Source organism: Mastigoproctus giganteus, chromosome 6 (assembly GCF_048544385.1).
Source record: "Mastigoproctus giganteus isolate SK-2022 chromosome 6, ASM4854438v1, whole genome shotgun sequence".
Classification (NCBI taxonomy): Eukaryota; Metazoa; Arthropoda; class Arachnida; order Uropygi; family Thelyphonidae; genus Mastigoproctus; species Mastigoproctus giganteus.
The window spans coordinates 79,267,313-79,281,193 of record NC_143580.1 but is presented as its reverse complement, the minus strand read 5'-3'; the positions used below and the strand labels follow the sequence as shown (position 1 = coordinate 79,281,193).

At 35.7% G+C, this 13,881-nt stretch overlaps 1 protein-coding gene across 1 annotated transcript in view; it reads right to left on the bottom strand.

Annotated features, from left to right (window-relative positions):
- LOC150084429 (uncharacterized) overlaps positions 1–13,881 on the bottom strand; it is a 182,486-nt gene that overhangs the window by 102,265 nt on the left and 66,340 nt on the right. The window contains exon 8 of the mRNA XM_090376226.1: positions 6,012–6,132. Within this exon, the coding sequence (XP_090232352.1) occupies positions 6,012–6,132 (121 nt within the window). The remainder of the gene's footprint in view (positions 1–6,011; positions 6,133–13,881) is intronic.

Below are 13,881 nucleotides of genomic sequence, written 5' to 3'. Positions count from 1 at the left end.
ATTCTCAACATTCTGGATTTCATTCAAAAGAGGGCAGTCAGGTTAATTAATAATTTTTCTCTTTAAAAAGTTTCTTCTCTCTCTCTCTCTCTCTCTCTCTCTCTCTCTCTCTCTCTCTCTCTCTCCTCTCTCTCTCTCTCTCTCTCTCTCTCTCTCTCTCTCTCTCTCTCTCTCGTTTCCTTTTCCAAACTGACAAAACCAACTTTTCCTCTTTCTCATATATCTCTTCTACTTATACTTTCTGAAATGATCTTTGTTCACATGTATTTCCTGAAAATTAAAATCTACAGAAATTCAAGTATAATGTCAAGAAGTACCTTCTGTCCTCTCCACTTTCAACACATGCATGGCACAAAGTAAAAAAAAATTACTTTGTAACAAAAAAAAAACGAAAAAAAATTATCAACTTTCATTAAATATTCAAAATGTTCAAAATATTCTTATGCTCAAAGAGAACTTTTATGCTCAAAAAAATAAAAAATAACATTATGAAACAGTAACATAACAGGGCCTCTATTGAATAGAAAATTTCTTAAAATAAGACAACATATTGAGTAGGTAACCACTACAAATGTTTAATCATTAATTAAATTTTATTTTTTAAAAATTTTCTATTTTTTGAGCTCTCCTATTAATTTTTTTTAACATAAATATTTTGATAATTTTTTTTTCCCAATTAAATTAACATTATTTCTGGACTGTGAATAAATCTGCTTGTTTTTATAAATTGGGACCTGAAAATATTAACATACAATTATATTCTATAATTTGAACTTTTCACAAATTCTGGCTATCCCTTTCCTGATTAGTCCAAATTACTGAAGTTTTTACTATATACAAACATATATGCATTTGTTATGTATGTATATATGTATGAGAAAAAACTGCCCACACATTCAAAAAATAAGGATACTTAAGTGAACAGATGCTCCATCAGTTATTTCACCAACTCTCTTCAAAATATAAGGTGTTACATCCTTTCCTGAGATCTGAAAGTTACTGTAATAATTGAAATATTTTGACAAATTAGTCAATTGATGCTTCTTTTTAATAAGATCCTTTCATTCATACCTGAATTATACATGGTAATCTTTAAAAGATAACAGAATATACTTAATTGATATTCAATGTAATAAATACTGTGATCTTTGTTCATTTAAAATGTTAAACTATCTAAACTAAACTAATTATTCAAAAGATCAATTTCAAAAGGCTAATAACAAACATGCTATAGATGATTTATAGAGCTTCTTAATGTGCTGTCATGTAATCGACTTAATAATGAAAATAGCAATAAGAGTTTAATTGACGGTACTCACCTCTCTTTTTTAAGTCTAAATCTAAGGTGGTGTATTTGATGTAAAAAATGGTATTTTTTTCGAAATCTTTTATGTAATTCTTCCTGAACGATGATGATTGATGTTTGATGTGAGGATATCTTTTACAAGCATTCTTGGTGAAAATACGAGCGAATTTAGGAATTATGTTGTGGGTAAGACATTTTTGCAAGAATGAAATATGAAGTTTGTTTGTGAAATATTTAATAAGTATTTTGGAATAGTGTGATTTTGTATTTAGCATGTCCGAATCCATCAGGGAACAGGAAGGGAAGGATAGGCCATGCAGATGAGGTGTAGTGGTAATCATTAAAATATCTTATAATATGACACTTATATGATTTATACAGCTTCTTAATATACCATTATGTAATCGACTTAATAATAAAAATAGCAATAAGAGCTTAATTGATGGTACTCAGAGGTGAGTATACCATCGATTAAGCTCTTATTGCTATTTTCATTATTCAAACAGACTATAATAAACAAACAACAAAGGTTTAACAAAAAGGAACCAATACATACAGAAAAACATAAATTAATATAATTCATAAAATAGTAACAGAATAAAACTGCAAGCACCAGATTATCATCACACTACATTATTGAAGTATTATCACAAGCATAACAATATGATGTACCTAAAATCAGAGAGAAATGAATACATGTTATTTCCTTTGCTTACACTACATACAGAATAAGTATTAAATAAGTAGCAATTAATTATTATAGTACAAATATTACTTGTATTAAAAATGATTACACCAATTTTCCAAACTTATTATTACATAGTTAACAAATATATAGTTAAAAGATACAGTGAAATAAATTCATAATGGCATTACATATGTATATTCTTTCTTGGAATATGAAGAAAGGAATTCCAAACAACCTCAGCTGTTGCTAGCAAAGCCATCCCGGGCTTTCTCCTTTGCAGATTCATTTGTCTTAGTATATTTCATACCACATTTGTATTATTTAAGGCTTTGAATGGGTTGAGTATACTAAATGTTAATGCCATCTTTGCTCTTTCTCAGATGATTCACACACACAAGGAGTCATAAATTTAATAAATTGGAAGAGGGTGTTTGCTAGTAAACTTCCACCTGGCATTATGGAAGTGGGTACTCTATAAATTTAAAGAAGGACTGGACAAATTATTAGAAAGGATGTGCAAATGAAGTGGGTAACTTTTTTTTTCCCTTGTGGCTAATGCTACATCAACTACCTTCCTTGCATCTTTTTACCAGTACTAATACAGTAAACTCTGTAAATCCAGTACTTTAAACCCAGAATTCTTTAAAATTTGGAACACTTTACAAAAAAAAAAAAATAAATTAACACTTTAAAATCAGGAAATATTAATAAAGTAATTGGACATTCGTATCAACAATCGCATTTGACTTTAAAAATCTATGCAAAAAAAGTGACATTACTCTCTTTATAAGATGCTTGCAGGACTACCTCATCCTTTAAATTGTTTTTGCAGCCAGAAGGATTTAAACTGCATAGACAATGCAGTGGTCTTAATTCTCACAAAAGAAAAAACTTACAATTGCAATGAGTGCCCTGGTTCTGTACTGCTTTTAGTCAGATAGCCTCACCAAAACAGCCACTTATTTAACAGATGAGACTGTTATGATAGCCTGTTTCAACTTAAAAATGGCCATAGTGCGCCAGATGTGAGCTGCTGTGAGGTATGTGAAATCAGTTTAAAGCAGTGCAATGCTAGAGCAACTCATTACTCATTAAAACTTCTTAAATGCACTCATATTTCTCTTCATAATGCAATGCAATCAGGAGCTGAGATTTCCTGGAAAATTTGAAAGTAGTAAAGTATTTGCTTATGTATTTGTAAATACTTTACAAACCACTTTACAAACCATGAAGTACACATTGAACAATTGAGAGAATTTTGTTCTTTAAAAGATATAACATACAACACTTTACTGATGCAATCGAAAATGTGCTGGTTAAGGTTATACTAAGTAAATGATTGAGAATTAAAATTTTTCAAAGTATTAAAGCCATTTTTTCATGCAGAAGAAAAGCTGTAAAATTTATTGAAAAAGTTTTGTAAGTTGAGATAATGTAGCAATCACAATTAAATGATGCATATTTCCATATTATGTATGGTGTGCTTGACATATACATAAGCAGATACAAAAAATTGATTATTCCATGAGTTACATGAACCACATGATCAAAATGATGAAATTATGCATTTAAAAAAAAATGCTGCTTCCTAGCTTGCAAACCAAGTGAAAAAAAATGCTTACAAAAGTTTATATGATAACACTATTCAGGGTGAAGAAATTAAATCAGTTAAAGTATGAAATATTGGCTATGTATAAAACTTGTCGATACAAAGAAAAATGGGTTATTTATTTTTTTTTTTTTTTATGAAAACCCCAAACACGAGCGGTATTAGAACCTATAGTACTTAGTACCATGCTTAGTTTGGAGGTTGAGAAGACGAATGAAGATATTTGTTGACATTGGTCTTGAACTTCTGTAGACTGTAATTTTCAGGAAATATGTACGAAGGATGGTTGTTCCAGAAAACGGCAGTTCAATGAATAAACGAGGAAGATGAAAAGTTGGTTGTGAGTTTTAAGTTGGACAGCAAACGGATGTTGGCTGGTGGCAGCACATGTTCAGACTGTTTTGAAAGAGAGAGAGAGCGCGCGCGCGGGGGAATTATAGAAGACAATTCAGAAGAACAGTGCTCATTGAACTATCTGTAGAAAATACATGCAGCAGAAATAGTACGTCTATGAGAGAGAGAGAGTGTGGAGAGACTATGTTAGAGTTGAGTCATTAACTAACCTAACTGCCCTCTTCTGAATGGAATCTAGCAGCCTGAGAGAGAAGTTTTGGGGACACTGCCCCAGATGTGGGAACAATATTCCATGGTAGGACAGATTTGCAATCTGTACAGAGTGAACAGCTGTTTGAAAGGAAAGTAATGCTGAGAGCGAAAGAGAAAACCAAGTGTTTTAGATGAAGAGGAAGCAATATTTGTAATGTGCTTGTGCCAAGAGAGATTAGAAGTCAGAGTAATCCCCAAAAGAGATATATCAACTAGCCTAGAAACTGGAGTGTCACCAAAGATAAGCATAGGAGCAGATGAATCCTTTTTGCACGATATAAAACAAAACTGAGTTTTATAAGGATTGAAATCAACTAAGTTATCTTTGCCCCACTGGAGAATTACCTGGAGATCAGCATATAAGGAATTGGTAGCGGATATTTTAGAAGTTGAAGCTGACTGAGCAGAACAAGGTTTCTCAAAATGGAAAGTGGAATGCAAAGTGCTATCATCGGCAAAACTATGGATAGGATTTCCATAGTTTTGGAAATCCTATCCATAATCAATGGAAAAAGATCATTAATATAGAAGAGGAAAAGAGTGAGGGAGAGAACTGAACCTTGGGAAACACCAGCATTAGTGGAGAAGTTAGAAGACGGAGAGCCATCTACCATCACCCTCAGTGAGCAATCATAGAGAAAACTGGATAAGCAATTACAAAAAACAGTTGGCAAACCATAAGATGGAAGCTAGTTTAGAAGACCTTTATGGCAAACGGAAAGGACCTGGGGGTAATTGTGCAGGCAGATATGAAGTTTTCTGAGCAGTGCAGATGGTCCGCAAGAGTAGCTCATAGTATCTTGTCCATGTTATACAGGAATTTTTCTAGCAGGGATAAGGAGGTGATTATCCCCTTATATAAGGCAATGGTCAGGCCACACCTTGAGTACTGTATACAGGTCTGGAGGCCTCATTTTAAGAAGGATGTAGAGCTGTTTTAACAAGTACAGAGAAGGGCAACAAGATTAGTGAATGGAACAAAGGGTTGCTCTTACGAAGAAAGGCTTAAGTTTTGCAAATTACAGTGTCTGGAGACTAGGCACCTGCGAGGTGATCTGATTGAGGTGTATAAAGCCTTGAATGGTTTGAACATGCTCAATGCTGATGGGATTCTTCCTCTTGCTCATAATTAGTGGAGAAGTTAGAAGACCTGAGAGGGATTAAATTGAAATTGAGGAAAGACAGATGTAAGATAGATGTGCAGAAGTTTGCCTTTAGCCAGCAGGTAGTTGGTTGGAGGAACAGACTTCTATCCTTTGCTGTTGAAGTTGATAGCTTAAACAGACTCAAGGCAGAACTAGACAAACATTTGGAGTGGGTGGATGAGTGAAATTAGAAGGGGGTGTGTTTTTTTTTTTTGACTGATGCTATATAAGCTTGCTTTCTTGCATCATGTGCCCTTGCTAATGCTAACTCAGCCTTCACAAATTACTAAAGAACACATATCATTAGCCAAAACCCATTGTAGGCTGACCATGTAATTAACACTTTGTATTATCTGTGTTTTTTTGAGTCTCCTTTTCAACAATTATAGCTGTTGCTAATGGTGGAAAGGTTAAACAATGAGATATTGAACATTCATATAAAAAATAATTAAAATAAAGTTAGGCAAGTAATCATCCCTGCTAATTATTTTGTGAATGATTGCAAATAAGCCATTTTATTAATGGCAAATTTGCATACAGATATTTTTTAAATATGAAAAGTTGACACCAGAGAATAAATAATCTGTACATTAATCATTTAACATATTTCAGTTATGCTGACTAATTAAAAAGGAAGCTACTAACATTATGACTTACTTTAATTCTTCAATAGCAATTTTTATTGAGGTTTCAATTAATTCTCCTTCTTCAACATAACAAGCAGGAATTGGAACTGCTATCAAAATTCCACTTCCTAAGTTTAGTGCATCTCTACTAGCTAACAAAAAAAAAAACAGAAAAATGCTTCTAATATTTTACAAAAATAATTTCCCACTTTTAATTTTAAAAACTGCAAATATGGCATTTAAGTAGCACAAGAAATGTTTAGTTTCGGCCTAAAATATAAAAGAAAAGCTATTTAAGCAAAATCCATATTATCTTTCATAACAAATATACCTGACTGAATTTAGAAAAAATTATTATGGTTAATTTGATTTGAATTTTATTGGTGCATCAGCAACAGTGGATATAATGTAACAAAACTGTAAAAAATAAAAATGGTCATAAAAAAAATAAAAGACAAAAGATTTAAATGACCTACAGAAAATGGCCATTTTGTCAAAAGGTATATTAAAGAATGCATAAGAATAAAAATCTATCAAAATATAAAAGGTATATAAATAAAGGTATATGTATTTACATGAATATTTTAAATGAATATAAGAAGATTTACCAATTTTAAGAAATTAAAAACAGCTGATTGTCAGTGCGAGATATCTGACTGAGTATAAACGGCTCAGTTGATGACTAAAAGTGGTAAAAGATATAAGATGCTCATTTCTAAAACACAAACACTCAGATAGAATGTGATGAATACTTAAAATGATGTCACAGTTCTCACACATAAGGAAGTCATCAGCCCTCAAAAAAAAAGGAATGTATGTGATGACTGTATCCTATGCAGAGGCAAGAAAAATCAACTTGCTCTCTATTGTTCCTGTGCTGCCTAGACTGCCAGAATTTGATTACAGGCTTAACTTGATAAAACTTGTTTGTGACTTGTCCATATCAGTGGCATCTGTTGCATATTACCTGTCTCTCATCTATGTAGGGGACTAACAGGTCTGAGGTCATGCCAATCTAGGAGACCAGAATCTGCAAGATCATTACCCTTGATCCTAATACTGCTCAGGATTCAGCAGAAGTGGATGTCAAATGAAAATTCAGAAAGAGAATGTAGCATCTGCTAAACCTGGGAAAGAGAATGTAGAACTGGATGAGAATTATATCTTAGTGCCGATAAGGAATGTAATGAATAAATAAATAAATTTTCTGTTTATACTGTGGGACGACAAACCATCAGAGGAGTTCACAAGATAGGAGGAATACAAGAAACAGCACCGTATTTAACAGTCACTTGAACCCGAGTCACATGAACTTATGCACCCTTGTGCCTGACCACTTGGCTACAGCGGGCTACACTTTGTAAAGAATTTGTAAAGACCATACACCTTTGATAATTGTGAGTTTTAATGTTGTCCAAGGCTAATTAAAAAAATACATAACTCTGCTGTGTAGATGCTGCAGTCATGGGGAATCTTCTCAGATATAGTACTAATCTGGGAAGACCACAGCAGATTTCCACAATTCTGACTTGAATTCAAAAGCTTTATCATTGAAGACAAACAAGAAGTCAGAGTGGTCAGCTTGATGTGCAGCATAAAGTTGTAGATAGACAGAAGGTGGTCTGCTGGCCTTTCCTCAGTTTTTAATGGAGAAATTGCATGATGGTGTATATGCATGCCAGGGTGGAAGGAATTACTTTGGTGATTAGGCAACATTGTCTACTGTGATATTAATATATCTAAGTAGCCCTTGGAGACATAAATAACATAAGTGTATTGAGATGATCTAGCCATCACAATATACTCTTTCTAGTTGAGGCATATACCTAGGACTCACAATCCATTTTATACCAAACAGGTGCACAATAAATGTGGAGTAAAGTGTGGCATCTGCTCCCCAGTGTTATTTCAGATGACACATAGCAGGTTCAGGTCCCTTGTACACTTTGTTCTCAGTTGACAAATATGCTGAAAGAATATCAACTTCTTGTTGAATATAAGTCTCAAGAATTTTGTCTCGAGTGTAACAGGAATGGTATTTTGTCCAAGCTGTAGTTCTGGTTCGAGGTGAAGATTCCATGTGCAACAAAAATGTACAGTCTTCTGAGATGAAAACCTGAAACCATTAGCCACTGCTGAGCTGAGGTGGTCAAAGACTTATTGCATTGACATCTAATGACCCTCACATTGCTTGACTGTGTAAAAATACTGAAGTCATCTACAAAGAAGGCACCGTTAACAACTGCAGTAAGCTGTTCAGTAACAGAATTAACTTTAATAGCAAAAAGTCTAACATTTAGAACTAACATTAGGGAACACCCCTCCTCTTGGAAAAATTACTGAAAAAGAGTGGACCCCCACACAAACGTGGAATGAGCAGTTTGACAGAAAATTTTCAAGAAAAACTGCTAAATGAGCCCTGAGACCAAGGTTATGAATATCTTTTAAAATTCGAAATCTCCACACCATGTCATACACTTTTTCCATATAAAAAAAGACCGACACCTGGTGCTTGCAATTAAGAAAAGCATCTCAACAGTCAAATTAAATGGTCAAGTGTTGCAACTTCTGCTCTTTCCAGAACACAGTGTGTTCTGAAAGAGCTGCAATAGGGTCTGCAATTGCACATCCATTATGTTCTAGGATTTATAAAGGATGGAATGTATATTTGCAGTTCCTTTTCCAGATTTTGTCCTAGATGACTGAGTTTGGCCACCTGGGTTATGGAAGATCCATAGGAATCTTCCTATGGCGTTGACCTGGAACTTAGAGTGTGGGCATTGAATTCCACTGTTCTAATCTGTAAAAACAGCAGCATCATCAAGAGGTCCACTCACTATGTATATGTGCCCATGTCAAGGGGAAGTTAATATGGATGTGCCTTCAGTAGATACAAGTATAATAAAATGAGTTACCCTCAACCTCCACAACTCAGAACCCCATTCATTTGTTATAATGTAATAGCACACAAAGAAGGCCTCCCTGTGTGTCAGAGGGAAATGCCATGCAGAGCAAACAGTGGCAGCATGTATGATATCTTTCCTTTCCCAACTTCTCCCTCAATCTCACACTCTTAAGTGCTTCAGAGACCTGTTAGACAGGATCAGACTCATTTTAATATAAAATATGAGTATATGCAATTTAATATAAAATCTGAGTATCTGGCAAGCTCTGATGTGGAATCCATGTTTCCCAACATTCCACAAGCACAAACTAAATCCAGCCTTCTGTTGAAGCTCAATCCATACATACCCTTTTTCAGGAGGTAAACTTCCTCCAGAAGAAGAAACCTCTAAATAAAATGACTGGTAATGGAAACAATTCAATATCCTTCTCTGCTGCAACATCTCTTCAGCTTGTGGCTGTCATTAAAAAGAATTGTTAAAGATCAGAAAAGGTAAATAAAAATTGTGTTTTTTAAACCCACAACTTTATTAAATATATAAATTAAATCATGTAAAAAATTTCTTTCATTTAGTAATTGGACAGATCCCATCCACACTAGGCACATTTTTTATGTTTAAGCTTCAATAATTTCTTTCCTTTCAATTATGCTCTCAGTTATCTTTCCTATTGGTTATCACAAAAGCATTTAGCTCCTTCTTCAAATAGGCCTCTGGGGTTGGGTATATTCATACTATAATTTTTAGTGTTTCTCACCAACCATTGAAGTAAAAACGGAAACCAAAATCTTAAAAAGTTTATGTTTAAGTTTACAATAAATTTACAGTAGATCATTTAGCTCCTTGTTACACTTAAATGAACATGCATTCCCTTCCCTAAAGAACTCTCCATACTTGAATGTAAATGCAAAATATCTATTCAATTTGTCAGCAATCTGAGCAGGATCAGAGTTAAATCACTGATATCAAGTGGAGCAATGCGATTCAACCCCTTCTTCTACTGTTAATGTAATTATAGAAGTCTTTGCTGCTGTTGTTTGAGTTCTTTGCTATAGCCCTTGTAATCTGCATTTGCTTACCTAACCTCCTTTATGACTTGATTACAGACTATCTACCACTGTCTTCTGTATCACCTGATAATGCATATGCATCCCATGCATTTTTCTTCTCTGCCACAAGTCTCATCAGTTCATCTGACATATATCAGTAATTTAAGGTCTAAGAATGGAATGATATTTCTTAGTTGGCATGAAAAGCCTAGTAGCTTCTATGATTACTTCCCTGAACATTTCCTATTTCGAATTTACTGTTAATAACGTCATCAGATGATCCCATTGTGTAGAATCTAAAAACTGCTTGAGACCACTGCAGTCACCTTTATGAAATTAAAAGCCCTTCTCTTAATCCTTAACAGCAATTATGTCTTTAAGTAAATCTCACATCAGTACACTGTGATCACTGCTACCCATTGGATCTGTTACCTGCAGATTCTTAATGCATAAGGGGTTATGCTATTAGTTAAGAAACACATAAGATCCAAGGAAGTGAAGCCAGTCGACATCGCTGGACAGTGCAGTGTTGAGTCAGTTTGGTGTGACATAAGCATGGGGAGATCAAAATTGAGAGTAGGAGTGTGCTATAGGTCTAATGACTCTGATGAGTATAATAAGGAACTGTACAGGGAAATAGAGTGGGCCAGTAAATCAGAGAGTCTTATAATGGGAGATTTTAATTTCCCAGATATTGACTGGAATTTGGGGGCTTGTTACTCACACACTAGCAGGGCTTTTGTGGATTTATTGGATGATTGTTTTCTACATCAGCATGTTCGGGAGGCAACTAGAGGGAGTAATACTCTTGATTTGATTATCAGCAGTGATTCTTCATGCATTAAGAATCTGCAGATAAATGAACCACTAGGTGGCAGTGATCACAGTGTGCTGAAGTGGGATTTACTCAAAGAGGTAACTACCATTAGGGGTAAAGGGAAGGGTTATTGCTTCCGTAAAGGCGACTACGATGGACTGAGACAGTATTTAAATTCTATACAGTGGGACCAACTGATGATGTTACCAACAGCAAATTCAAAAGGGGAAGCATTCAAAGAACTTATCTTGGAAGCTACTAGGCTTTACATACCAACTAAGAAATATTGTTCAAGGTTTAGGCCAAAATGGATGTCAGATGAACTAATGAGGCATATGGCAGAGAAGAAAAATGCATGGGATACTTACAAATTAACACATGACACAGAAGCCTATGATAGATACAAGTTGATATGCAACCAAGTTACAAAGGAGGTTAGGCAGGCGAAGGCAGATTACGAGAAATCCTTGGCAAGGGATGCAAAGAAAAACAGCAAAGAGTTCTTTACTTATGTGAACTCTAGAAGGAAGGGGATGAATCAGATTGGTCCACTTGATATTGATGGGTCAACTGTTGATGATCCTGCTCAGGTAGCTAACAAACTAAATGAATATTTTGCATCGACATTGACACATGAGGAGTTATTCAGCGAGGGGTGTATTCAACTATGGCAGTAAGCTAGAGAATCTTGTAATAACTGAGAGTAAAGTGGAGGAGAAATTGTTGAAGATAAAGACAAGAAAGGCACCCGGGGTGGATGGGATCTATCCAGTTATATTAAAGGAGGCAGCAAAGGAAGTAAGCAACCCTTAGCCATAATTATGAGAGCTTCCTTGGACTCAGGGGAGGTACCCATAGACTGGAAATGGGCAAATGTGACCCCAATTCACAAAGGAGGATCAAAGGCTGGCACAAGTAATTATAGACCTGTGAGCTTAACTTCTGTTCCAGGAAAATTAATGGAGGCACTGGTTAAAGAAGCACTGCAGGATCATTTAGACAAGACTTCAGTTATAGCTCAGACACAGCATGGGTTTGTTAAGGGAAAGTCTTGTCTGACCAACTTGATTGGATACTATGATGCAGTCACAAAAGAAGTGGATGCAGGGAATAACTTTGATATTATATACTTGGATCTTAGAAAGGCTTTTGATACTGTTGCACATGGAAGACTGCTACACAAATTGGAGCAGTGTGACATTGGAGGCAAATTGCTGCTATGGATAAAGGGGTGGTTGAGGGGGAGAAGACAGAGAGTGGTAATCAATGGACACTGCTCATCGTGGACTAATGTTATTAGTGGAGTCCCACAGGGCTCAGTGTTGGGTCCATTATTGTTTTCTGTATTTATAAATGATATTGATGATGGTATATCAAGCTTAATGTCCAAGTTTGCAGACGATACAAAGGTTGGCAGGGTTATCAAGGACACTACTGACACTATGCTGCTGCAACAGGATCTGGAAAGGTTGAGCAGATGGGCTGAGAGGTGGCAAATGAAGTTTAACATTGACAAATGTAAAGTACTACACATGGGAAACAGCAACCCCAGCGCAACGTATCAACTCTGTGGTACTACACTGACAGTGGTAGAGAATGAAAGGGACTTGGGGGGTGGTTGTGCAGGCAGATATGAAGTTCTCTGAGCAGTGCAGACGGGCTGCAAGAGTAGCTCATGGAGTATTGTCAATGATATACAGGAATTTTTCCAGCAGGGATAAGGAGGTGATTATTCCATTGTATAAGGTCAGGCCACACCTAGAGTACTGTATACAGGTCTGGAGGCCTCATTTCAAGAAGGATGTAGAGCTGCTGGAACTAGTACAGAGAAGGGCAACAAGATTAGTGAATGGAACAAAGGGGTGCTCTTACAAAGAAAGGCTTAAGTTTTGCAAATTACAGTGTCTGGAGACTAGGCACCAGCGATGTGATCTGATAGAGGTGTATAAAGCCTTGAATGGTTTAAGCATGTTCAATGCTGATGGGATTCTTCCTCTAGCTGAGAAAAATCACCTGAGAGGGCATAAATTCAAATTGAGGAAAGACAGATGTAGGACAGACATGCGGAAATTTGCCTTTAGCCAGCGGGTGGCTGGTTGGTGGAACAGACTTTCATCTCTTGTAGTGGAGGTTGATAGCCTAAATAAGTTTAAGGCTCAGCTGGACAGGTATTTTGAACGAACAGAGGGGTGAAGTGGAAGTGGTTTTTTTTTTTTTTTTTTTGGCTGATGCTGCATAAGCTTGCTTTCTTGCATCAAATGCCTCTACTAATGCTAATACTAATAAAGAACCACTACACTCAGATCAAGAGTAATGCTTCGTCTTGTTGCCTCTCTAACATGCTGCTAAAGAAAGCAGCCATGAAATAAATCCACAAAAGTTTTTCTAGTGGGTGTGTGACCAACCCACATGTTCCCCTCACTAACTGGAAAGTTAAAATCTCTCATTATAAGGCTTTATGATTTACTGGTCCACTCTTTTCTCTGCATAATTATTTGTTATACTCATCACACTCATGGCCTATAACATACTCTTATCTCATTGTCACTTTCCCTGTGCTTATGTCACACCACACTGATTCAGCATTGCACTGGAAAACTATGTTGCACTGCCCTAGATTTATACACTTCTTAAATAAGAGCATAACCCCCCCCCCCCCTCCTGACCTGTATGTCCTTTCTGTACAAACATGGAGTGTAGCCTACCAGATTATCACTAATTAGCTGCCAGGAGGTGAAACAATTAATACTACTACCATTATTTTAGATGGGTACCAAATCCTGACATGGGAGGATACCTTTAAAAATACTCTTGATGCATGCCCTGTTTTCAGCAGATGATCTAGTACTTAGCCCTGAGCAAATGGAAATATGCACAGAAAATGAAAATTATAGTAATAACACACAGGAGCCACCCCTTCACAACTGAAGGGTTAAGAGCAGAATTAGAGAGAACAAAAGTCAACAAATGCACTGGCTATGTCCTTTTAGAAGTTGAAACAATCCCCAAAAAATTTGCAGACATTCTTCCATACCACCTGCTGCAGCTATTTAATAAATGCCTTGCTGAGGTGATATTTACAATAGTATGAAAACTAGCAAGTCTGGAGTTTATTCTAAAAAAATCTACAAA